At 48.5% G+C, this 27,294-nt stretch overlaps 1 protein-coding gene across 4 annotated transcripts; it reads left to right on the top strand.

The window, feature by feature from the left end:
- Positions 1-25,481, top strand: Slc13a5 (solute carrier family 13 member 5). 4 transcript variants are annotated; one of them, XM_027922679.3, is made up of 12 exons: positions 1-102; positions 5,769-5,897; positions 6,158-6,294; positions 8,787-8,923; positions 10,236-10,404; positions 11,892-12,014; positions 16,291-16,503; positions 17,272-17,372; positions 18,460-18,578; positions 20,615-20,776; positions 24,064-24,201; positions 25,350-25,481. In XM_027922679.3, exons 1-12 carry the CDS (start codon positions 1-3, stop codon positions 25,479-25,481), a joined length of 1,662 nt encoding a protein of 553 aa, XP_027778480.1. The 4 variants fall into 4 exon arrangements, with proteins under 4 accessions (XP_027778480.1, XP_027778479.1, XP_027778481.1 ...); XM_027922678.3 differs by having other exon boundaries at positions 8,736-8,923; XM_027922680.3 differs by lacking the exon at positions 5,769-5,897 and having other exon boundaries at positions 8,736-8,923.
- The last annotated feature ends 1,813 nt before the right edge of the window (positions 25,482-27,294 follow it).

Below are 27,294 nucleotides of genomic sequence, written 5' to 3'. Positions count from 1 at the left end.
ATGGCCTCGGCGCTGAGCTATGTCTCCAAAATCAAGTCCTTCGTGATCTTGTTCTTCACCCCCATCCTGCTGCTGCCACTCATCATTCTGATGCCCGCCAAGGTCAGTTGCGTCTCTCGTCAGCCCGGAGGAACCCGGCGCTCAGTGCCCTATAACGGGCACGGAATTCCGGGAGCACTGAGCTGCAACGCACCGACTCCCCCCCGGGACAGCTCCCCTGAGGCGAGCTCCAGGTGCCACATGGGAGGTGACCTGCAAAGAATCCCGAGGGGTGCAGAGACCAGATCCCAGGGCACCAGAACCGTCCGGGCAAGCACAAAGATCTAGACGTGAGCACAGATCTTAGCCACACAGACTCCAGTCAGAGGCTTAGCCTTTGGCTCATACTCTCCCCCAGAGTGCATAACCGCTGTCCCCATCTCTCCCCAAGATGTCATTCATGTTAGCAGGGACTCTGAGTGCCTCGCCTCTCCCTCCCTCTGTCTTTTCTCTCTTTTCCCTCGGTGAATGGACACTTCCCAGCTGCAAGTGTCTTCTGACCTCAGTGGGGACCCACACAAAAAGACCATCACTTAAGTGATTCCTGAGATCTGCCTTTGCCACTCTCTGTCCCCTTTTGGGACCTCAGTTTTCCCATCTGCGACCCACATTTCTTTCCCTCTCTGAAACCAGCAAAGCCACATCTGATTCAAAAGTCCTGCTCCAGGATGAAAAGCAGGTCAGAGTTGGTCTCTTTGCCTGCTGCCTGCTGTGGCTGTGGCAGGAGGTGGGACATGTTCCCAGAGCTCACGCCTTGGGTGGCATGGTCCTGGGTAGCAGGGAAGCTGCCTTGGCCTCCTAGTGCTTCTGGGAAGGAGGGAGAGAATGAATGAATGGCCTTGGTGGCGGGGTGGGGGCAGGGTGGCCTGCTCAGCCTGGCCCAGACTCAGTTGTGCTGTGCACAGCCAGTTTGGCAGAGGCCCGAGCACTTTGAAGCCTTTTGTGGCTGCTGGCTGCTCCTTCCTCCTTCCTTTTTTCAATCCTTTCACTCTGAGCCCTGACAGGAAACCTCCAGTTCCTGTGTCCCCTCCCCAGGCAGGTTTGAGAAAGAGAACTCCTCAAGAGATGATCCAGCAGGGATCCTGGAGGAAAGGGGCGCATTGGGGTATCAGGAAGCCAACCTGCAAAAGAACTGGACTTCCACCATTCCCTTAACCTCACGACTTTAGCCAAGTCCCTGTGTTCTTTGGGTCTTGGCGCACTCGTCTCTATAATGGGGTGGTTTGATTCTGACACTTGTTTTGGTTGTCAAAAGAGATTGTTAGTTCCTGGGATGTAGGAAGAAAGACTGGGAGGAGCCCTTGGTATAGTGGAGCAGAGCCTCTGGTTGGGCCAAAGACAGTAGATTGAACTCTGACAGCTCTGTACACCATCAGTGAGCAGCCATAGCTCCTCGTTGAAGAGATTTGGGGCTGTTACTGCCCGTGGGAGGGAGCCAGGCAGGAGTGCTGTGATTTTAGTTCTGCTGGCAGGAATAATTATAGTTGCTTGATTGACCTTCCTGCTCCAGGGCAGTGTGACTGAGATCCCACTTGCACCCTGGCACACTCACACACACACACACACACACACACACACACACACAGGTGGGTCCTGAACTGAGATCCCTACTCAGATGTATGTGCATGTGTCAATTAACCACCATGGCAGTGAGGCTTAAGGGAAGTGAGTGCTTAAGAGAGGAGGAGACACCAGTGATAGTTCTTCCAAGGCTACCTTCCCATGGCTCCCTGCAGCCCATGCTGGGCTAGGGGCTTGGAAGCCTGGGTCCCTGGTTTCTCGTTTTCTCCCTTTGTGTGCATCTGTTTTGAGAGTTCCCTGCCCTCACCCTCCCTCACCCTCCATGTCCTCTCACCTCCCACTTTGTGCAAGGAAATCCAGAGGTCCAAGGCACAGAAGGAGCTTGGCAGCCAGGGCAGCGCTGTCCTCATCCAGTGGCAACTCCCAGGTCACACCGCCCTCTGCTGTTGCCCAGCTCCTCTCCTCCAGGCTTTCTTCTTTCTTTCCTTTCATCTACCTTGTTTGCTTCCTGGCCTCATCTTTGTTCTGCTTTTTTTTTTTTTTTTTTAACTCTTTCTCTTGGTCCCTTTAAAAAAATCATTTTTATAAAATAAGTGATAAACTTATTATATCGTTTATTTTATTAAAATCGTAAACAATTCTTTTTTACAAGTTTGTAAAGTATAAAGTAACAATGAAAATGCCCTCAAATCCCATGACCAATTAATATTTTGATAGAAATCTTTCTAGAAACCAATCATTAATCTTGTCTCATTAGATACACACACACACACACACACACTGACAGAGAGAGAGAGACTGTTTTGCCTATATATATATATTTAATACAACACATTGAGGACACTCTTGCTGGTGGATACAGTCATGTGTCACATGGCAATGTTTTGAACAATACTGGACCACATATATGACAGTGACCCCATAAGATTGTATCACCTAGGGACATGGTGTTCATTCTAGTTTCTGTAAATGCACACTGAGATGTTTACACCATGAGGAGATTGCCTGAGGACACATTTCTTAGAATGTGCCCCCATTGCTAGGCAATATGTGATTGTCATCATATCAACAATGACTCCTGTTTTTATTCAATTGTGCATTTATTCACATGCGCACTCAGTTGTGCACATGTATTTACTGAGCCCCTCTATGTGCTAGGCACAGTGCTGAGTACTGACTTTTAAATCCCATGGATTATGTCTCCTTTAGTCATTTTTCCAACCCCTTCTCAGTTGCAGGAAAGTGTTCAGAAGTTATACAGCAAAAGCCAGGATCCTCTCTGAAGGTAGAATCTACCTCATTCTTTAGGGTTACTACTCTCTTCCTAGCTTGCCCTTTCCATTTATGTCATGGGAGCTTTCTGGAAATAGGGAGGGTCAAGTTTGTTGTCTGGTATTATTAGTCAGGCCTGAGGCACTTCCTAGACTTTCTAATAGTGTAATTGAGGTGAAGAAACAATTTTCCTTGTGTCCCATCCTCTTTTCTAATGTTTATCTTTGGTTTCTCCAGGAGTCTACAATGAAAATTGGTTACAGGTGTCATCCACTGTTTCTAAGTTTAGATACTAAAAAATTACAAGGTCTTTCTGAGTGCCACTCATTAAGAATAGGCCCTTGGGCTGGGGATGTGGCTCAAGCGGTAATGCACTTGCCTGGCATGCGTGGGGCACTAGGTTCGATCCTCAGCACCACATAAAATAAAATAAAGATGTTGTGTCCATCGAAAACTGAAAAGATAAATATTAAAAATTCTCTCTCTCTCTCTTTCTCTAAAAAAAAAAAAAAAGAAAAGAAAAGAAAAAGAATAGGCCCTCTTAAATCCCCAACTTATAGATGAGGACATGAAATGATCCTGGAGAGGGGCCTAGACTGGGAGCAAAAGATGTAATTTATCAATGACATTGTTTAGAATTGCTATCACGTGATGATCATAAAAGCAGCCTGATTTTTATTAGTATTGTTTTAAAATTCTCTACAATGCTCCCTCTTGCCCACACCTGGAGGGAACCACTCCCTCTATACATGGCATACCCCTGACCCCAAGGCTCAGAGAACTTAAGTGACTACTGAAGGTCAGACAGCAGAGGACAGTGGACATTGATCAGGCTGGCTGGTGGCAAAGCCTGGCTTCTAACCACACTGCTATTCTGACTTAAGTCCAGTGGCTATCAACCCCATTGATTCTGTTGGGGTGAAAGGAAAGGCTTCCCTTTGGGCTCTGAAGGTTCACTGCCATGAACTGACAATAGACAGATTAAATAGGAGAAAAGATATACAAATTCATTAGGTGCATGGAGGCAATCACAAAGTGTGATTCCCTATTAGCCCAACACAGTTTTGAAGCTTATATACCCTCTTTCATAGGGGAAGGGTACAATAGAGAATGTAGACAGTTTTTAGGGAAATAGTAAATGATTTTTAGGGGAATTCAGGGAGCTTGGGGAAATGTACAATGTCCTGAGATAAAGTTCATTGGGCCCATAGAGCATACAATGTAAGTGATTCTCTTTGGAATATTGAATGGAACCAAAATAAGGGACAATGCTGTGTGATAAATGTCTGTCCATCTGCCTTTCTTCTGCAACATGGGTTCAGTTAATGAAAACTCAGGGAAGGGACCAGAGGTGGTTGTTTCTTCCTTGGTGGGATGGGACTTTAAGTAGACATGGAGATGTCAGAGTAGCATCCCTTCTTGCATCTGCTGCTCTGAGTTTCTTAAATTTAAAATAATCAGCATGCCAGGGCACCATATTTTGGGGGTGACAGTCTCTGGACTTCCTCAATCATCTGACCTTCTCACAGCAGGGGGCAAATGATGGAGTGGCCTTTTTGAAGTTGTCACCCTGAGTCTCTTGGGTGAGAAACAAGGATGCTATTAAACCTCATGGGACAGTCTTAGCAACAAAGAATCATCAGACTTGAAAAGTCAATGTGCCAGGGTTTAGAAACCCTAAACTTTCCTGCTTGGAGCAGTAGGAAGGTATCCTGAGTTGCTTGTGGAATGCTGAAGAAAGATTTATTTCTCCTCTCAGCTGATGCTATTTGGTTCCTTCTCTGAGCACCTGCTCAGCATCTACCAAGTGCTGAGACTACGCAGGATGCTGAGGACAGACTGAATCTACAAATATTGCATGTTTCCTCAAATGGCACGATTGGATGGTGGTGCTGGGTGGAGGCGGGGAGAAGGTGAAGAGAACGATGCAAATCTAGTGTGTGGGGTGGTGCTTTGAGGAAGGGCACAAAGCAGAAACAAAGAACAAAGATAGATTGGTCATTTTAAAGATGCTTTCTTTGAAGGTGGGGACAGGGAGTCAGAACAGTAGAAAAATAACTGATGGGTAAATTTCAGGTGACTATTTTGTAAGGACTAAAGGAGAGGGAACTTCATTATTATTCAGATTGAACTTGGCCTGTTTGGGAAACTTGGCTCTTATCTCTCCTGATTTCTCAGAAGATCAGATAAGAACTTGGTTTGGGTTTAATGACATGAAACCGCAGCGCGAGTGACTCCAGTCTGATTTTTGACTGGTCTCTTGAGACCTGGTGCAGGAGGCTGGTCTAAAACAATGGTCTATAATTTTTAAATAACAGGATAAAGGTAGAAAAGGGGATGAGGCCTGCGAATAAGGGATAGAAGCCTTGGTGACTGGTTTTGTGGAGGGGGCTAGAATGAGGGAGAGGGCTAGTGAAACATAAAACAGCTAGGGATGTAGGAATTATTGTCCACATTTTAATAGGTGACGAAACCAAGGGCCAAGGTGGTTTAATGACTTACTCCAAGTCCTACAGCGAATGAGGGCCAGGATGGCAGGTGCTTGCATTGGAACCCAGTTCTGCCTCACTGCAGAGCTAAGAGTCTGGTGGCTCAGTGGCTAACGAATGTGACTTGACTATCTGTTAAATTAAATATAAAACGAGACACCTTTGTAATGGGAGAGATGGTGACCAGTCCAAGGTTTGAAAAGATGAAAGAACTTGCCTGAGACCATGCAGCTGGGAAGGGGAAGGCACAGGGTGGTTAGGGGTGGGGCTGGAGTCTTCTGATGATAGATCTGTTGCCCTCCTCACCGTCCTGAGCCTGGAGAGCTGTGCTGGCAGAGGCAGGGCACAGGATCCCTCTAGCGGAGTCCCCGCCGGCTCCCTTCCACTGTGGTGGAATGGGGCAGTGGGGGTGGTGAGGCTTGTGGGGTCTCAGGGTGGTCTCTTCAGTTTGTCAGGTGTGCCTACGTCATCATCCTCATGGCCATTTACTGGTGCACGGATGTCATCCCGGTGGCTGTCACCTCCCTCTTGCCTGTCTTGCTCTTTCCGCTCTTGCAGATATTGGACTCTAAGCAGGTGAGCTGACTCAGAGGGTCCTGGTGACTTCCCAGTTCTCTCATGGACCCCTTCCTTCTCCAAGCCCCTCTCTGGGGGGCCTGGGGGTGGGGGTGGCCAGATAAACCCCACTGGTGGATTCTCCCTGGTGTGAAAACATACCACCCCAAGATGCTCCTGAAGTCAGCATCTGGCCTGCTTGCCTGTCCCTGGTGACAGGTAGCCCTGGGCCCAAGCAGTATGTGGAACAATCCTCCTGGGCCTTCCATGCTGCCCTCTAGGTGTGTGTCCAGTACATGAAGGATACCAACATGCTGTTTCTGGGAAGCCTCATAGTGGCTGTGGCCGTAGAGCGCTGGAATCTACACAAGAGGATCGCCCTGCGCACCCTACTCTGGATAGGGGCCAAGCCTGCACGGTAATTAAGTCTTCTCTCTCTCTATGGCCATGTGGCTCTGTGTGGGCCCCCAGGGCTGGGGAGTGGAGTGTGGCACAGACCAGATCACCCCCAGTCAGTGCAGGAGGGCTGGCCACTGCTTCTTGGGGCATGGCAGGCTGGCCTCTGGGTAGGGCATGTTCCAATCTTAGCTGGGAGACAGGTGCCTGAGGGGTGGTTGCAGATGGTGAACAGCAGTAGGCCAAGGTTCGCTGCCTCCAAGGGCATACTGGCTAGCAAGAGCCTTTGCAGGTTCCAGAGGTTTCCCAAGGGAAGTGGCTATGGGGTTCCACAGGGACCAAGTTGGATGGAGGTTGGAAAGCAGACCTGAGATGGTTCCACTACTCAGCTCAGAGGGAAGCAGAAAGGTCTTTCCTTCAAAGCTTGGCCGTCTACCTGAATGGGTAGCTCCTTACCTCACTTTCCCCCACATCGCTCTGTACCTCCCAAGATCCCCCTTCCAATCAACACACAAGCTATTCTAGCCATCCCATGGGGCCAGTGTATTCTAATTACAATCATAATGGCACGGTGGATGTCTACAAGGCCAGGCATGACACTGGGAACTTATTTATCATCTTATTTAACTCTTATTACAACTCTGAGTGTTGGGGATTATGAGGAATCTGAGGCAAAAAGTGGAGAAATGACTTGCTGACAGTCACATGGGAGTTGGACTCAGTATGTCTGATAAAGACTGTGACCCTCAAATGGAGAACTCAGGGCGCATCTTTTGAAACAATGTGCTCTGTAATTAATGGTGCATTCTCCACCCAGCCCTTGGGAGGCAGCTGTGGGTTAATTCACAGTAAATACCTCCTGAGATGTCCATGTCTCAGGGACTTTGCTGGGCCATGAGCACACACAGATCCTAGCTGGCTTTTCAGGTGACCATGCCTGGGTCTCCCTTGGTGTCTGCCACTGACTCACCTGAGCAGAGAACTCTGTGAGTCGCTGACTTCTTTGTGGCATAGATCTTCTCTGGTGATGGGTTTATAGGGTCAGATCACAAATCACTGTATTTTTTAGAAACACAAGTGCTCAGGAAAGTGGATCTTGGTCCCCTCAGCATTCTTCTCTTGGAAACTTTAAGTGGCTAGCTTTGGGCCCTCAGCAGGTGGGAAGCCACCATAGCAGCCTTTGCAGGAAGCTTTGTCTTCTCTGCTCCTTCCTGCCACTTGGATCCTCCTCGGGGCCTGGCTTCCAGCCGTCCTGGGGTGGACCTGTATGCAGAGGTCTTCTTGGTGCCTTGAAGCTTTGTATAGAAGCCATGGTCCTTCTGAGACCGCCTGCACTCACCAGACTATCATCTCCTCCAGGCCTGGATTCCAGTCTTTGACTTTACAGGTCCATGAGGTCAACCTGTATGGACATCAAATTGAGCCTTAGTGTAGCTCAGTCCCCAGGTCCCTTCTTCATGGTCCAGCCCTCAGGCACATTAGTATCCCCAAGGAGGAGTCTGATGGCAGAGGGCTTTGGAGACCTAGAGCAGTTGAGTTCCATTCAGCCAGCCTCCCCGAGAGCCTTCTGTTCCTGGCATGGTGCAGCTGGGGTATGTAGAGCCATAGAGGAGAGTCAGGCCCTATCCCCACTATAGCCTAAGGAGAGAGCTCACATGGAAACTGGTCCTCCAAGTGCCACTAGGTAATGAGTGTAGAGGGAGGATGGAGAAGGGTGTGACAGCCCTGCTTGGCATGCACTTGGAGGTGGCCACAGAGGAGGGTTGTTGTCTGAGTCCACTTGGGGGGAACCAATAGGAGCTCTCCAGGTGGACAGTGGGGTGAAAGGAAGAGAGGAAGCAGCAGTGAGAATGATGAGGGTTTATAAGCAAAGGGAACATATTTTCTAAACACTGTTAGTTTAATCTGGTTTACTACAGAGTGAGCCGAGCAAAGTGTGCAGGTACAGGGAGCTGGCCCGAAGAGGGCCAGCCATCAGGAAGGTCACAGTTCCCTTAGCTCCCTCCCAGATATCCCTACCTCTCCAGGCAGATTCTGCATATCTCTTCTGAACTTAAGAGAGGAGAGCTGAGGCTGAAATGTGGCTCTTTTCGATACCCATGCCTGCACACAGGGGTGCTCCAGCACACCCCTAGGGTCATACTCCATACTGAATTGACACCCTCTGAGTGTTTATGCCTTTCCCCCTAGCCACAGCTGCCTCTGGAGTCTCTTGCTGTTCTATTAGCCTGCAGAGTAGGTGTAATGTTGGAGAGAAAGGAGTAGCAGGAAGGGAGGAAAGAGGATAGGGAGGAAAGAAGGGAAGGAGGAAAAGAGAGAAGCACCCAAACTGTAATCCTCTATTGGAATATCCAGTCTTGAATTGGCCTGCAGGGTTGGACCTAGCCTCTGGTTGCTCCTGGGGATGAAGGGGTTGGGGAGTGGGGGATTCTCTGGCTTTCCTCTCGTGCCCCGTCTCTGCAGGCTGATGCTGGGCTTTATGAGCGTCACTGCCTTCCTGTCCATGTGGATCAGCAATACAGCCACCACGGCCATGATGGTACCCATTGTGGAAGCCATGCTGCAGCAGATGGAAGCCACAAGAGTAGCTACCAAGACCAATCTGGAGGCACTGGAGCTAGTGGATAAGGGCAAGGCCAGCGAGTTGCCAGGTGAGCCCCAGGCTGGGTCAGTGCATGCGCTACAGTCGCAGCTTTCCCTTCCGTTGCCAAACATTTTGGCAACCTCCTTATCCCTTCCTCCTTCCTGGAGCCCATCCCTAAACATGCATAGAGAACAATATTAGGAAGTACTGTTTTCTTAAGTTTTAGAAATGTCAATTTTGCATAAATTGACACTTTTGCATAAATGTTCTAGGAGAGCTATAACGTTTCATTTCCATTAGTAAAAGCTTATAATGAGGCTGGGGATGTAGCTCAATGGTAGGGCACTTGCCTAGTATGTATGAGGCCTTGAGTTCCATCCCCAGCACTGCAAAAAAAAAAAAAAAAAAAAAAAATGCTTATAAGAAAATCCCACCCCTAGTTCTTTCCAACCACAGAAATCAGTGTTTAAGTATTCGTTTTATTCATTTGAGTATCTTTTGAACACCTACTGGGTACTCCTCACCCCTTGCTACTCCTACCATCCTTCAGGGAGGCCTTCTCTGACCCAGAGCATGTCAAATTCCTCTGCTCTGCTCTCACAGATCTTGGGGTTGTGTCCTGCTTTTGCTTCGTATTAGGTTCAGAGCTCAGGGAATACAAGATAGCATCTGTCTTGCCCTCTGTCTCTTCTCTGTCTATCCCAAGACCCTGCACTGGGAACTCAGACCCATGATTGATGTCCTGATTTCCCGACCCTGGGTGGGGTCCTGGGGCCACCGAGGTGACCAGGTACACTCCAACCACCAACTCTTGTGGAGTCCAGTGGGATGGCATCAGTGGGTCCCACAAACAAATCATCTGACTTGGAGGAAGCCATGGACAAGCCATAAACCAGATGCTGAGGGAGCTCAGAAAAAAAGGAGAAGCCTTGTTGGGAGGAGAGACACTGGAGATAGATAGATTTACATACCCACTAGATGCAGGGAGCATCTCGAGCAAAGAACAGCAAAGAACCAGAGAAGAGGGATATGCGTCTCAAGTTGCTGATTTGGGGGCTGAGAGTGTGGTTCAGTGGTAGAGTGCTTGCCCAGCATGAATGAGGCCTTGAGTTCAATCCCCAGAACTGGAAAAAAAAAAAAAAAATTGCTGGATTTGACAGGAGCATGGAGAAGACTTAGGGAAGTCTTGGGAAATGACTGTGGGAAGGCAGATGGGACCTGACCATGACTTTAGTTCGGAAGCTGAGGAATTCATGTGGAGGGACCTGCCAGGGGGTGGGGGATGTCCCCTTCCTCAGGTTAGGAGCAGAGTCAGGATCTGAGGTTGGCTGGGTAGACCCCAGTGACTGGCTCAGCTAACAGTGCTGTGCTCACCACAGGAAACCAAGGTATTTTTGATGGATCTGCCATGGAGAAGCAGGAGGACCAATACAAGAAAAGCATGTGCAAGGCCATGAACCTGTGTGTGTGCTACGCAGCCAGCATTGGGGGCACGGCCACCCTGACTGGGACCGGACCCAATGTGGTGCTTCTGGGCCAGATGCAAGAGTGAGTCATTGGCCACAATTTCAGAGAAAACAAAGTGGGCCCTGGGGCTGGAGAGACCCCTACTCACCTCTCCCTCCTCAGCTGGGCCCTGGGGCTGGGAGGCCAGTAGGAAGATGTGTCCCATCCAGCCTGCAACCACTCAGAAACACTCAGAGGTCATGGGAACCTGTTGCCAAAGGAGTTAATGGTGGGCAGGGTTGCTTTCTCTCTTGGAGTGAGTTCCATCTTTCTTTCCTGGGCTCAGAAATCCCAGCTCAGACAGGGACTGTGAATTGAATTCTCAGCTCAAGTCATGGGAGATGACAATGTAGTCACAGATACCTGAGTTAAAATTTGCAGGAATTAGGCATCTCTAAAAGAGTCTCCCCCACTCCCTTGACTCACTAACATGGGGGTTAATGGCAATGGTCCCAAGATATGGAGGTTCTACAGATGGTATGAAGGGTTGGAGTTGGGTCATTTTTTAACCTTACGTCTCACTCATTGTCCTGGAGGTGACATATTCCCTGTGAGGCTCCAGGTGGACCACAAGGGTAGTTTGGAACTTTCTAGCCTTGGCCAGAAAGGGACACAGGCCATGAGGATTCCCTATCTGTGCCCAGCCTTGTGCTGGGTGGGGCTGGGATTACTGAAGTGAGAGAAGCCTGGGCCCTGTCTGGGGCTCTCATGGTCTGCTGAGGGTGCCAAATGCCAAGGAGCTACAGGTGGGTCTGGTAAATAAACACGTTAATTGAGGTATGGATAATTGGCAGGTGTTGGAATAAAAAATAAATGCAGACAAGAGCCATGGTCAGGGGCAGGGAAAACTGCTGGCACAGGAGTTGGGAGACAGAAAAGACAGGACAGCAGTCCTCAGGGCAGATACTGAGGTTCAACAGCCAGAGTGTTTTTAATCCTGGGAGGGTTTTCTCTAACTATATCCTTAGGCTTCTCCCTGCAATTCCTCTGGGAAAAACAGCCTGTCTGGGCTGAGTGGGAAAAAAATCTGGGTCTGCTTTGACAATCTTGGGCTACCGGGGGCCTTGGGACTACTAGTACTGGCTTGGGTTGGGAGGCGGGCCTAAGGAACATCTTTTTTGTCCCACCCTGGGAAATATTTTTGAGATTGCTTAGAAACCTACAGGGTGAGGGGGTTACAGGCATACACAGACCCCTGAAGCTGTCAATCAAATTACATGCATATGTTTGCAAAAGTGTGCTTATCTTAAGGGATGGAGCCATAACTTGATGAGATGCCTAGCAGGGTTGGGATCCATAGGAAACGTTTGTTGGTCATTCTTCAACCTTGTCTTGTGCTCTGGCCTCCTTACTTGATCAGAGCATAGTGTTACAAGACAATGAACTTGGATGGCTAGACCTCAGGAGGATGTGGCCCTGAATCCTACCCATCTCTCAGGATCCAGCTACTGCTCAGCCTCTGCTCATTGCTGGCTTGCTCTGCACAGCTCAGCCTGGGTTGAGGTGTAGGCCAGTATCTCTCCTTTCAGATTGTTTCCTGGGAGTAAGGACCTCTTGAACTTTGCCTCTTGGTTTGGATTTGCCTTCCCCAACATGCTGATAATGTTGCTGCTTTCCTGGTTGTGGTTGCAGTGCATTTATCTGAGATTCAGGTAAGTCAGAGCTGCTCACAAGATGCCATCCAATTGTGCCACCACATCCCTGCAGAAATGTTCTTCAGTTCTGGCCCTGTTTCTGCAGCTCTCTCTCTAGCTAGGCTGCCCTCCCATTCCCACCATCCCTGATTGCTCAATGTGGCTTTGCGCACATTGTTCCCTCTGTCTGGAAAGCCATTTCCTGCTTTCCCAGTTGCTTACCTCCTCAGCCTTCAAGGCCAGTTCAAGTGCTACTTCCCTGGCTACTCCTTCCCTGGCTTCCCCTCACCTCCATTCCATCTCAGAAGAACACTTGCTCCCTCCCTCCTCGGAGATGCCCTGGGGCATATCTCAGCCCTATCCCTTGCTACCTGTCTGTGTTTCAGTGCTGCTTCTTACCCTTGACCGTGAACTCTTCCAGGGCCTCTCTGACCCCGGCACCCAGCATAGCTCCTGGCCCAGGGAGAAAGAGCAAGTATGCCATCAACTTGGGCTAAAGCAGAAATTTGACCCATGTGAACAAACTTTCACTTGGCCACCTGGCTCCATTAGACCAGGTCACAAACAAAAAACAAAACAAAACAACAACAACAACAAAAAAACAAAAACCCTCCTGATATCATCTAAATCAATCCAAACCCAGACCTTTACCAGAGGCCTACGATGTTCCCAACAGATTGCTCATCCTGGAAAGTTTACCTTCCTCTTCCCAGCAACTGTCAAGTTCACCTGGAGTCAACCTTCACCAGGGCCAGACTTTGGACAGAAACCGTGACGTGCAGCTGACAAATACCTAAAAAAAAAAAAAAAGTTGTTGTTATTTTAAAAGACACAAATGTATCTGTGGCAAAAGGTGATCATGCCACTCTGGGATGAAAGTACTCAGCTAGGAGCTAAGTGTGTGTGCTGTGTCCTACTTCACAGGGAGCTTGAGTCAAGTGAGACGCAGGACCCTATAGGACCGGAGGGAAGGGACTCAGAGTAAAGGTACAGAAGTGCCTACTCAAGCCTGTAACTTAATGGGGGAAACAGGTGTTTTTCTTCGTTTTCTTCTGAAGGAGGACCTGTTTGGAAGCTGCCATTTAAAATTTGCTACACATGTTCAAAACAGTCACTTTAATGATCATAATAGTAGGCAGGGCTCCATTCTACCCACCCTTCCTGGGGTCCAGTCCCCCACTCTCTGGGAAAGGGACACGCTTCCATGATCACCTGCTGCACAACTTGACTTTGACAGCAGCTTTCTTTGCTCTTCTTTCTGAAACTGTGCAAGGACTAAAGTCCAGCTGGTTTGCTCATATCAACCAGGGAGGCCTATCAGCAGACAGTCCCCAGGACCTTCCGCAGGGGGCACCTGTGTCCATTCATGGGGCAATAGAAATATCAATGACTAATGTTTTATCCAGTGCCTATTATGTGCCCCATTTAAATGCTCTACATTTATGAATTTGTTTAATCTTTACAACAATCTGTGAAGCAAATGTTATTATAATTATTATTGCCAATTTGCAGATGAGGTAACTGAGGTCTGCAGAGGTTAAATGGCCTATGCAAGTTTGTGTGGCATGGAAGTAGATGGCCTGAAATTGGAACCCTGGCAGTTTGGCTCCAGAGTCTGTGCCCTTGACCTACAACCCTACATCCATCCCCTCCTGGGGAGGTCAAAGGTTGCTGTGCTGAACTGCCATCAAGCCAAGCATGACTGGGTGTCAAGAGCACTAGTAGTGGTCTGGGGGCGTCCCTAAAGCTCAAGGGCCAAGTAAGAAGAAGGAACTGACCTGGTAATCAAGACCACAGGAACACAGTCAGCCTCTCATTCAGCAGCTGAGGTGGATACCAGGCACCTCAGGAACTCAGCCAGGAACCTGCTGCTGCAGTTCACCCAGCCTGGTGCAGCCTCCCTCAGCTCTTCTGGGCCATCAGGGAGCCTGGAGAGCAGCTGCCATGTAGCATGGGGACTTTGGGAGCCTGGTGGTGGTGGAGGAGCTGGGCAGCCATCTGATTCCATCCCTCCCCTACGTGCTACTCTAGCTTGGACACAGAGCAGAGGGTGGATCACAGGTCAACTAGTTTCAGTTCCAGATCCTGAAGGTGGAGGACAGCATTTTCCACTTGGCTGGAATGGTGGGAACAGGTCATATTCTGGTGCAAACCAGGACCCGGAGATCCCCCTCTGCCTCCTTGGCCTCTGGGACCATATCACCTAAGGATGAGGAGTGCATGTCTTCGCCACAGGAACCACCTCTACAGTCTAGCAAGCTTCACTCTCACTCGAGTTTCTCATTTGCATGGCTGTGGAGAACAACGTCAAGATCTCATCCTCTAGCCTAATCCAGAAAAACTGTCTTGCTGAATTTATGGGCAGCTTTCTGGCTATATTCTTCCAATGGGGCTACAGACCCTCACTCAGGACTGCCAAGACTTGGGATATTACTGCTGGCTGGCACCCAACTGTTCCAACCAGGCTAAAAAGGGGATGAGTGCTCTTCCCAACCCCTGCCGTATAGAGGCATATGGGGGCTCAAAGATCTTGTGCCCTCTCTTTGGCTCTGCAGCATAGTCAGTCCACGTCTACCACGACTCATCATAGTGAAGGCCGTTCTGCTACAGGATGCTGTGGTCACCACTCCAATCCCTGGGCTCCCGCAGGCCAACTGAACCATGTACCTGCCTCTCATGCCAGCTCAGCAGTCACCTGATGAAGTTAACCCACTAGCTAAATTGCTTAACATACGAGGGTCGGAAGGCTTGTGGCACCAGTATGGGGGACCAGGGTCATATTTGCATATTTGATGCGGCCCCAGAGTCTGTAGCCACTGTGTTGTTGGGAATGTGTTACCAGAACTAAATGGGCTCAGCTCCTTACGGCCTGTCCTTATTGTTCCTTATTGTTGGACCGCTAGGAATACCAAGGTCACTCCTTATTCTGGAAACCTGAGGCTCCTGGCACAGCTCCAAAGTCACTAGGATGACAGATGGCAGCAGGCCAATGCTTGGAAGAACATGGACTCTATGGAGCCAATGAAGGTCCCCTCCTATGTCATCCCCACTCCTAATGATCTCATGACCTGGGACTTTGCCCCATGTCCAGCAAGGAGATCCCAGCTGACTGCAGACATGAGAGTCCAACTACTGCCCATTTTCCTACCTCTGAGTACCCCAGGAGGCCATGACCTGATGTCCTAGTGTCCCTGTGCTGCAGGCCGTGCCACCATTGCCAGCATGACTCTCATGATCTCAAAGGTGGTTCACATCCAGCAGTGGATTTGGGAATCAGCATCTATTCCAGCAACCCCAGCCCTTCTATGAATCTTGTCTTAGGCCCCAGGAGGACTGTCATGGAGAAGGCTCTCCAGGGATAATGCTCTTGGCATTCTCTACTCCCTTCAGACCGACAGTGGTAGGAATGGGTGAATGGAACCCTCAAAGAGTATCTCAGGGCCTGCAGCTAGTGCACCAGTGGCCCCAGTTACCCCTTCCCTGCGGCTGAATGACCCTCTATACCTCCTCCACAAATCCTTCCTCCTTCCTGCACCTCCATGCCAACACCACCCGCAAGAGATTCTGCAGGGCAGCCTGGCAGGGCCCTTCTACCAACGTGCTAGCCAGTAACAGTCCAGGATGATTTCTTTCCTGCTCCAGCAAGAGTTAGCTGCTAACTCCAGGGTCTCCTAGATCCGTAATCCCACACCTTCAACTCCTGTCCCCTCCCGGCCCAGTCTGCTGGGATCCTTCCTTGCTCCCTGTCCCCTCCTGAGCACCTTGGTGATGGAGTCTGTCATTTCAGGACTGTCAAGGGCTGTGGTGAGAGTAGGAGGGCTTGGGAAGCATGTGAGGGAACCCTGCCCCCACTCTGGGCAGGCTCCAGAACTTTTCCTGGCCTTCTTCACTGGTGACCCTGGAGCAGTCTCCAGGGGACCAGGCATCTTTGCTAGTGACAGCCTGAGCTCTGCTTGTTTCTGTGTGTATTCTCCTGTCCACTCTCCTGGTTCTGCTCTGCCTCTCATCCTTCTGGCCATTCTCTCCTTTCCTGCCTCCACTGTCCCTAAGACCTGTATCCTCATTGGTGCCATCTCAGGCTTCCTCTAGGAACACACCCTAGCTCTGGAGGTGCCCCTGGGGCATGCCCTGGGGAACTCAGCCCTTTATCTCTCCACAGACTTTCCCCATAACATCCTGGGAAGCTGGGGAGGCAGATGAAAGTGTAGAAAGAGGGAGGAAGGGCTTGCCCCACCATGTGTCCTTCTGCCATATTCTGCTGCGCAGCGTTCACGCTCATCTTTGTATTCTCTAGCTTTAAAAATTCCTGCAGCTGTGGGGTAGAGAAGACTAAGGAGAAGGCCGCCTACAAGGTGCTGCGGGAGGAATACCAGAAGCTGGGGCCTTTCTCCTTCGCGGAGACCAATGTCCTGATCTGCTTCCTCCTGCTCATCATCTTGTGGTTCTCCCGGGACCCCGGCTTCATGCCCGGCTGGCTGTCGCTTGCCTGGATGGAGGGTGAGAAAAAGTAAGTTGTTCGTTTGGCCAAAGCCCCTGGCTTAGTACATCAGAACCAAAATGCTGTTATTCTCCATCATAGGTGGCCAGAGGAAGGTCCAGGGTTGGGCTCTTGGTTCTGGAATGGTGGGTTTTATGACTCATTTTATTCTGATGGATCTTCATGATGAAAATGCAGATGTGTTTGTTTCTTCAGCATCCTCTCCTGCAATGAACTGAGCAGAAAATGCATGGTCAGGCAGAGGGGCCTGAGAGTTTCTTGGGCTAGGAGTAGGTCTCCTAGAGCAAAGCAGGAATATGTAGAGTCTTTCCTGGCTCCGATATTGCCATGGGAGGGAAGGTTGAGAAACTTGTAAATCCTAGGAAAGGCAGGAGATATGGGCAGAGAGATGACTGCCTGAAACTGGATATTCCATTTTGATCTGCTTGGGTATTCCAAAAAGACCTTGTGGTCACCCTGGTGAACATGCAATTCTAAAGAACCTGGTACAGAAGTCCACCCATGCAGCAGTGCAGGCTAAAAGAGGGAAGTGGGATGCTGAAACTCATCCAAATTATGTGCCCAAGAATGTGAGCATCTTGTTTTTAGCCAGAACATAGTCTTCTACACCACCTTGACCTTGGCTTTGGGAACTTCAGTTTTCACACCCAGTTGAGCTTATTTCTTCATATAGGAGGATTTAGACACAGAACTGACAGAGTTAGAACATGTTTCTTGGTTGACTGTCACTGCAGCAGTCGAGCTGGGCTAAACCCCTTTGTCCTCTTTCCCCCCTAGGTACATCTCTGATGCCACTGTGGCCATCTTTGTGGCCATCTTGCTTTTCATTGTGCCTTCACAGAAGCCCAAGTTCAACTTCTGCAGCCAGACAGAGGAAGGTAAGGCCTCTCTGTCCTGACCTCCCAGTTCATCAGGATCGGGGACCTGGCAGCAAACGATTATCATAAGATAGGCCCTGGGCCTAGTGGAGAGAAAAATCTTGTTCCACCGATCATGTTAGAAAAGCTTAGGGAGATGAGATTTTCAAGCCAATTATTATTTAGAGCAAAATCTTTTCTTTTTCTTTTTTTTTTCTTTTGTACCAGGGGTTGAACCCAGGGGTGCGTAACCACTGAGCCGCATCCCCAGCTCAGGGTCTTGCTTAGTTGCTTAGGGCCTCGCTAAGCTGGCTTTAAACTCTCAATCCTCCTGCTTCAGCATCCTGAGCCGCTGGGATTACAGGCGTGTGTCACCATGCCTGGCACAAAATCTTTTCTTTTTGTGCTTTTTAAATATTTAAAATCTTATTTATATCACACAGGGACAAAAAGTGTTTTGGATTTCCCTTAATGCCACCAGTATTTTTTCATCTCTTCCTGCCTGTCTTTGTTAATATAAGTTATGTAGTTATAATAAAAAGACATGCAATTATTTCTTTGTTGTTTAGGATTTTGTCTTAATTTGGTACTATACTAGAAACATTTCTCACTATTACCACGGTCTCCAGATTCACTCTGTTTAATGAAAGCATCCTATCGCCTGGAGGGGGCAGTGCCCATTCTCCATCTTGGCCACTTTGAATTTTTTGTTAGTATAAATTGATGTTTTCTTGTGCATAGCTTTTCATTTGGGGGTGTTTTTCTTTAGGATAAATTTCTAGCCATGATATTTCTGAGTTAAAAGAACATAAATGTCTTAATGGCTTTTAAAATGTGGGGCCAATTTTTTTTTCTTTTCGAAAAGCTTGTTCCATTTTAAAATGCCAGCACGGAACAATCTTACCAAACCCTCACCAGCAATGGTTACAAGTATTATTGTAAATTTTAGCTAATTTACAGATATAAGCTGGTATCGCATTAATCTTTTTGCCTTTATTCTCCTTTGATTATGACTCTTTTTTGTCTTCTAACACTGTTCTTGTGTGTGTGTGTGTGTGTGTGTGTGTGTGTGTGTGTGTGTGTGTGTGTGTTTGCTTTTTCTTCTCAGAAAGGGAAACTCCATTTTATCCCCCGGCACTGTTGGATTGGAAGGTGACGCAGGAGAAGGTGCCATGGGGCATCGTGCTGCTACTGGGGGGCGGATTTGCTCTGGCTAAAGGATGCGAGGTAACTTCATCAGCCATCACTGCCTGGGGCCCTCAGATTCCTACCAGGAGGGAGGCCAGAGGTGCCACATTCCTCCACTCCTCCATCCCTGGGCTGCTGTATTTCTGTCTCCTCCACAAAACTGCACATGCTGTGAGGGCAAGAACTCTCTCTTGTCATCTGAGAACCCTGTACCACAGACAGTGCCTAGAAGGGAGGAACCCCTCTTGAGTGACTACAGAAATGAGTGGATAAGTGACCTCAGTTTTCACACACTCACACAGAGGTCAAGGATACACTGCTGGGCCCACTTTGGGGTCTGGTAATAATAATCTCTGCTTTGATTATCTTAGGGAAATCTTTCCTTCAAGTCTTCATGAATATTTTCAGCATTTTCTTTGGTTCTTCTATATGCTGATTCTCTCATTGCCCATGGTTTCAAAATTTCAATTTTTTTTCTCTAGCTAAGTATTTAACAACATAGGGGAGAGGAACAGCTTTTAAGGGAAAAATACCCCAAAGGTACCGTTCTCTACCTTCTTTCTTACCCCTTGGGGAAGACATGAGACAGAGGGAGGGATGAACGAGCTCAGTGCTGCTATTCTGCCCCCCTCCCTTCCTTCCTCCCTTCCTTCTTTCTTTCCATCTATCCAGGAATGGAAGATAATAGATAGGCTTGGTCTATCTTGTATTTTCTGTTTCTTCAACATCTAGGATAGAATCTGGTGTGTAGTGGATACACACACACACACACACACAGATATTGATATATATGTATATTGTTAAATATACATATATGACCAAACCCAGGGCCCCATGCCTTCTAGGCAAGTGCTGTGCCACTGAGCTACATCCCCAGCCCAATAAATAGTTTTGGGATGAGCAAATCCATCCATCAAGTCGCCTTTCCACCATTCATCCACCTACCTGTTCATTTCTCCATCTATCATTTTTACATTCCTCAAACATTACCATTTCATCCCCCTAGTGTTAGGTTAGGTACAGGCATTATGGAGGAGACTGAGACATGGTCCCTGTTTTTAACACTTCATAGCCGAAGCAGGGGGGTTTACCTGGAAGGACATTTCAGGAGGAAGTGACTCAGGAGCAAGGGAAAAACACAAGATATCTGGCTCAAGAGCACATGAGGGTGGAGAAGCCTTTGTCCTGGGGTCTTGAATTCAGAATAGCATGTGTGGAGTTAGTGGACGTTCCACTGAAGAGGAGAGGCCAGGGGAGTGACTTGGCCTCATGTGCATTTGAGAAAAATCTTTCTGATGTTCGAAATGGAGACTTGGGGCAGGCGGGAGTTGGGGCAGGACAAGCAGATGCCCTATAGTGTTCACCTAACTCAATCTGAGAACATGGACTCTTAGGTCATTCTCTCCTTCACACCTTCCCCCACTTTGGCCTGATTTTCTTCTGACTGTTCCTGCTCAGCCTCCTTTGCTGACTGATTTCTCCTCCGTTCTCCCTGAATTATGATTGCTTTCCCAGGCTCTGGCCTGTATCTCTGATCTGTTTACTTTTCATTCTCTGCCTGGTCAATCCCTTCTCATCCCAAAGTTCTAAATTTACATCCAAATTTCTGGCCTAAATCATTCTCCTGGGCTCTAAGAACTGTGGGAGACTGAGAGGAGAATGGATGTGAGTGAAATGTTTTGGGTGATGTGGTGACTGGGTGCAAGGAGGAAGGGGACAGAGACCCGTCTGTGTGACTCCCAGACCTCTCGTTGGACAGCAGCAGATGGTGAGTCCAGAGGGAGAAGTGGATTCTGAGCTAAAGAGGTTCAGGTTGGAGCATGTTGAGCATAGTGCTCACAGGACACCTGGGTGCGAATATCTTGAAGGCATATAGATGTTAAATGCAGATAGTAGACCAGCTGAAAAGAAAATAAAGATTCAGAAGATTGCAGAGTGAGGATGAAGTGGGGGTGAATGAGATCACTTAAGCGATGTGTGTGAGGGATTAGAGGTAGAGAATGGCCAAACCCTGGCCCTGGAGATAACTGTAAAGCCAGAAGCCCTGAAGTCACTGGCCTCCTGCTGCTTCCCAGGCCTCAGGACTCTCCGAGTGGATGGGGAAGCAGATGGAGCCCTTGCAAACAGTGCCTCCTGCAGCCATCACCTTGATCTTATCCTTGCTTGTTGCTGTGTCCACGGAGTGTACAAGCAACGTGGCCACCACCACCCTGTTCCTGCCCATCTTTGCCTCCATGGTAAGTAGCCACGCCAGTGCGGGTGGAGAGGGTGGTATGTCATTTCACAGGAAGCTGTCAACCCATGATGATATTCTGGGGCCCTAGACAGGTGGTAAAATCAGGCACCAGAGCTTGACCAGGCTCAGAGACCTGGATCTGGCCCTGGTTCTGACCTAGACTTGTGTGCCCTTGACGACCCTGGTCCTGAGGCCCTCACTGTTTTCCTATTTCCTCTTCGTATTTTGTCTGTTGGTCAAAGCACCAAATATGGACTTTTTTTTTTCCTTCTTCTTTTTTTTTTTTCTTTCAGAGGTGCTGGGGGTTGAACCTAGGCCTTGCACATGCCAGGCAAGTGCTGTACACTGAGCTACATCCCCAGTCCTTTTTTTTTGTTTGTATTTTGGGCCATGGACTTGCTTAGTTGCTGAGGTTGATCTGAAACTTGCAATTCTCCTGTCTCAGCTTCCTGAGTAGCTGGAGTGTCACACTGCACCCAGCATTGAACTTTATAAATCTCACTGGATTGTTTTTCGAGCTGGGGAGACAGGACTTGTGCCCAGGAGGAGGGGCCAGTGGTGTGGTTGCTGAGTATGTCACGAAGGTGTGCAGGAGGACTGCAGAGCACCCCTGGGAATACTATTGACTGGGACTCCCCAGGAAGAGACCTTAGAGAATGAACGGCTTGGGGATGAGTAGAAGGGAGAGGACATTCTAGGAAGATGAAGCAGCCTCTGAAGGAGAGGTATGGCAGGACTGAGGACTCCCCACAGCTTTGCTTAGAGAGCTCAGGGATGAGAGGTCCATGTGAGCTGAGCCAGAGAGGTCATTGGTGGTGGAAAAGGGGCCTCCTGAGTGCCAGGTGGAGCATTCTGTTCATGGGCAGGAATGATTTTGAACTGGAATTGAGATGAAAACAGAATTAATAGAAAAGTCAGCTCTCATCACTTCTCACATTTCTTTTGTCCTTCATTGCAAAGCAGTACTGCCCTCGGGGGTGGTATGGGAAGAGCCCTGGGCTTGGAGCCAAAAGACCTGAGTTCCCCCAACACATCCCTTAAGATCTTTCCTCCTAGAGTTGTGCTGGGTGTCTGTCAGATGGGGCTATGAAAAGCCTCTGTAGACTGCAGAAGGAGCGTGGGAGATGCTGTAGTTATTCTGGAGCCAGGAGACAGACTCACAAAAGGCCCAAACAGACCATTGAAGTTGGTAAATTTCCATCCAGCTGCCTGGGCGTCCATGTGCATAAAAAAGCAAACCTAAGTGGTTTTTTCCTTCCATTCCAAGTGAAGATGAAAGTGTTAAAAATAGCAAGGTGGCCTCTCTTCTCCCCCTAAGCAGGCTGCCAAGCAGATGCCAAAGAGGAAGAGGTGGAGAAGGAGGGAGATGGTGTGGTGCAGAGCCTTTTTCTGATGGGCGTGTGTTGGGGGTGCCTCCTTTCCCCGAGAAAGGCCTTGGCTTTGACATCTCCAGCCCTTGCTGTGAGCACCAATGGCCCTAGACAGACAAATGCAGGCCTTAACCCAAGAGGGTGGCCAGACCCTTTGGAAACAAGCTTGTCTAGAACCAGAAACCCTGAATTAGGTGTCCCAGAGCTACCTCTAAGGCCCCTTATGCCCCTGCCTGGGCGCCCATGTGGGAAAGGGAAAGGTGGTGGTCATCCAGCTGCGTTATCGAGGAATGAGGGCTGCAAACACCATGTGCTACACAAAGCCAAGGGAAATGAAGAGATGTAGAGGGGGACGAGGACACAGCCTGGCCCTATCTGGGACCTCTCAACAATTCTCAAAGGGTACACAGCCTTTTCAGAGGACTGTTAACCAATGGGAGTTGTAACCTTAATCCTGCTCAGACCCTTTGTCTGGGCAATTTCCCATCTGGAACTAGGTCCTAGGAAAATAATCAGAGTTGCCTGTAAGTACATCATTGTAACAATATGTGGCACCGAATTATTTGTTATAAAATATATTCATAATAATAGGGGGTTGGTGAAATAAATGACCACATGTTTGTATCATTTAATACTATCAAGCCACTAACAATCAGTTTTGAAGGATATTTAATAAACTGGGAACATGATTATGCTTTGATTGTTTCAAGTTGAAATGTAATATATACATGGGGCTAAAAATTGCAAAATTGATATAGAAAAGTATACAGACTCTAATCTTCTAGCCTCTTTCCTAGAGACAAGGTGTCTTAATTTCTTAGACATTTTTCTGAATATATTATACATATGTATAGTACACACATACAAACATACAGACACTCTTTTTTATCTTTTTGGGGAGGGTAGGAGTACCAGGTATTGAATCCAGGGGACCTTAACCACTGAGCCACATTTCCAGCCCTTTAAAAAAAATTTTATTATGAGATAGGGTCTCACTAAGTGGCTGAGGTTGGTTTTAAACTTGAGATCCTCCTGCCTCAACCTCCCAAGGTTGCTGGGATAAAAAGTGTGCATCACTGCACCAGGAATACACACTCTTTTCAAAGAAATGGGACCATTCTATGGACATGTTATAGACTTTATTTTATTTTCTCTTTTGAATCTAACTATAGGTCTTGGATATCTTTCCATATTAGCACATTAAACCATCTTTATATCTGCATATTATTCCATCTTTTGTGTATACTGTATTTTATTTAATCATCTTGCTACTGATGGCCATGGAGTCTGTTTTCTATGTTTTTCTGTTACAATGTTGCAGTGAACATCTTTGCCTATGTATTTACCCTCACATGCATGATAAAGGTTCATTTTAACTGATATTACAATTATATCATTCATTCTTCATCAGATACTTAATGAGTGTCTCCTCCTGTGTTTTTAGAGTAGCTGAATTTTAAAATGTAGAATGAAAGAAGTGAATAGCAAATTGCAGACATAAAATGATCACAACTGTGTATAAAAACACATACATCCATAGATGAGGAGACCCAGTCCCTTCCTTGTATGTTTTTTCAGTTTGTGACAGGACAGAAAGAGATGTCCACATGGCATTGTGAGATTCAGTGCAATCCAGAGGTCCAGCATGGTCTCTGGCACATAGCAGAGGTCAAAGGCATAAATGGTGAATGAATCGTGGAGACTCAGACAGACTTCCGGGGGGTGGGGACCTTTGAGCTCAGCCTTCAGTGTTCAATAGTGTCATTGGCCAGAGAAGTGGCAAAACCCAGAGCAACCAGCAAGACAAAGGCTTGGAAGTTGGAACTTAACCCGGTGCCTGCAGGGAATGCTTTTTTAGAATGAGGGCCCAGGAGCTTTTATGTTCTGTGCTGTGAGCTTCTGTGCTGTTTCTCCCCAGTCTCGTTCCATCGGCCTCCACCCACTGTACGTCATGCTCCCCTGCACCCTGAGTGCGTCATTTGCCTTCATGTTGCCCGTGGCCACCCCGCCTAATGCCATCGTGTTTGCCTATGGACACCTCAAGGTTTCTGACATGGTAACACAGCCGCTTCTGTTTACTTTTATGATGCTATTGATATATATGATGAATGGCGTGTGAGTTTCCAAAGGATGATATGTGATTTGGAAATACCACAGAATGTCCCAATCTATAGTCGTCATTGGTGTTTATAATACAACTTTTCTTTTTTGAAATGATCTCAAACTTCATAGGCTGTTCTGTCCCCAAGGTGGGTAATAGAATCTCCCACTGAGAGAAGCTTGTGTAGGCACCAGGGGGCCCCGGCTGAGCACTTGGAAGAGGTGGGGGACTCACTTGGCCAAGGGTGGACTTCACAGGCCAGCAAGATCCCTGAGGAAAGTTGGGGAGGTGCAAGGCTTATATTGGGGGAAATGCTAATGTAGAGGTGTAGAGGTGTCTGAAGAGGTAGAAGAAGTGAGGGGTAGGAGGAATGAGAGACTACGGATTGGAAGCAAACGCTGTCACAGGAAGAACTCTCATCACCTCTGATGGGGGAAGGGCAGCTTTGCACAACTCTGGATGAAGGATGGGCAAGTGGGTGAACCAAGGAAACCAGAAGCAAAGGTCCCTATGTGGGACCAGTCAGTTTTTAGTTAATGTGGAGCCTCCATTGGGTATCTTTGGGACTTCATGGAGCATTTTTTACAAAGAAGGTCGATCCCTGAAACCATGGATTGCAAACCTGATTCCAGTCCCCTGTAAAAAGTCTACAACAGGACATTCAAACAATGGTAGAAAAGAACACAGAGACAGCATTGGAAAGAGCTAGAGGAGGGCCACAGGGAAGCCAGCATTTTGTGGGGCAGTTAAGGCACTGGGGTGACCACTGAACCTAGAGTCACACCCCAGGCTCTGCCACACTCTCCCTTAGTGGCTGTTGCCTCATATCACCTCCCTGAGGCCATTTTCCAATGCCCACTTGGACATAGAGAACCCATCTGTCTTGGCATCCCTCCCAAGGACACTGTGAGCATTTGATGACACTTAGTGGACATGATGTTGCTTTGTTTGGGGCAGGGGGGAGCTCAGAACATGACTCAGGGACGTTGAGGCCTAGCAAACACCTCTCCAAGAGGACTGGTTCCCAGTGTCCTGTTCGCTCTGTCCTGACCACAGGCAGACCTGAAGGGGCTGACTCTGACCCTGTTTTTATTTTCTTCCAGGTGAAAACAGGACTAATGATGAACTTGATTGGAATCTTGTGTGTGTTTTTGGCGGTCAACACCTGGGGACGGGCCCTATTTGACTTGGATCATTTCCCTGACTGGGCTAATGTGACACATATGGAGACTTAGGAAGAGCCACCAGACCAAGCCCACAGTCCCTTCCCTCCTGAGGATTACAAAGCTTCTGGCATGCCTTGCACAGAGCTTTGGGGATCGTACCCCAAAGTGACCCAGAGATTCCCACACCCCTGCAAGACCCAGCCAACCAGCCACCTCTTCCTTCAGACCCGGATTCAGAGATGGTGATGGGCAACTGGTGGGCAGGCTCTGAAGTGAGCGGAGCCCCTCCACAGGCTCAGGGCTCATCTTTCTCTGGGCTTGTCATCATCTCTCTGAGTTAGGTAGGCTACAGAGAGACTAGGATGCAGGCTCCTATGTCATGCGCCCTCTAGTGGCCACCGTGCAGGCCCCATGCTGGGTTCTGGTTCTCACCTGCTTAGTCCCAAGTAGTCCACCTGGGGATCAGATAGATCTCCAGGATGGGAGCTGAGAAAATAACCTGCCAGTGCCTGCGCCTCTTTCAGCTGCCTCAGATCATCCCTGTCACTCTAAAGGGCACCATCCAACCAGGACAGAGTGTGTGGTCTTGGGTGGCCTCCCACTGCTGGAGTGACAGTGAGAGTCAGCACCTCCCTGGGGACTTTCAGACTCTTGCATGGCATCACCACCAAAGGATGAACAATTTGAGGTGCCAAAACTTCAGGATGATGCCTGCTTCCCCTCCTGCAGCTCACTCCTGGCCGACCTGTTCCCTTCCTTACCTTGTTCCATTTTGACTAACCATTTGTACCCCAGCTCTCCAGTGAGCCTCCTTCAACTTCTGGGTCCCTTTGTTGTCTGGGCCTGAAGCTGCTTAAATCCTCTTGTGGGGGCCTCAGGGTCCCCACCTTTTCTCCCAGGCAAGTCAGTTTGGCTTTTCTGGGAAATACTTTTTCTGCCACCCCACACAGCTGGGGTCACACTCCAAGTATGGTAGCGATGGCTCTTTGTGGACTCCAGTGGGGTATCTAGGTCATCCCTCAACTGCAGACCCAGAGTGGACACCACAGTTAATTTCCAATAGCTGGGTCACCTCAGAGTTAGTCATGCTAAAGTCTGAGGTACTCTGGAAAGCCTCCTCTTTGTTGACTGGCCATTGCAGCCCAGCCTGACAGCAGCAGAGCACCATTGAAAATGATCAGGGCTTGGAGGTCCCTGAGTACATACTCCTGCCCTTGAGTGAATCTTCCTGAAGTTACTGGGCAATGACTCCAGACCGGCCATGAGAACCCTCAGAAGCCCATGAGGGAGACAGGAGAGGTAACCACCTCTCGTTCCTCAATTCCATTTTCTTTCCTTCTTGTATTGCCCTGAAGAGGGGCAGGGGCAGATAGATGAGGTCCCTGGATGGCATTTTCCAGGGCAGGCAAATGTATAAAAACCTAAGGAAACCCCATCAAAGGACCAAATGTGTGTCTAGGTTCCTTGGGAGGGATGATTCCTGACCACATTGTCAAGGTCTTACCCTCGTTAAATGCTCTATCTCCCATGGAAAGTTCCACTGTGATGACTGGTCTCTGGTTTTCTGCTGTGTGATGGGGATGGGGGAGGTGGATGAATGGACACTGCCTCGCTGTCTCTCTCCTGTACCTGGTGAATCCACTAGTTATCTTAGTTGATCTTTGCAGCAACCCTGTGAGACATGCAGTTGTTATTATCCTTGTTTGTCACTGAGGAAAACCAAGGCTCAGAGGGGCCAAAGTGATATGTCTTAAGTCACGCATCAAATTAGTGGCAGTTACGGTTACAGCAAAGATCTTTCGGCTCTGTGCCCACTGTTCATCCCGCTAGTCATTAAGGGCTTTGGCTTTCTAGGTCTTGTAGAGAAAGGTGAGTAACCAAG

Source organism: Marmota flaviventris, chromosome 17, assembly GCF_047511675.1.
Source record: "Marmota flaviventris isolate mMarFla1 chromosome 17, mMarFla1.hap1, whole genome shotgun sequence".
Taxonomy (NCBI): Eukaryota; Metazoa; Chordata; class Mammalia; order Rodentia; family Sciuridae; genus Marmota; species Marmota flaviventris.
Note: the sequence above shows the minus strand (reverse complement) of the source record. Positions and strands in the feature narration are given on the sequence as shown.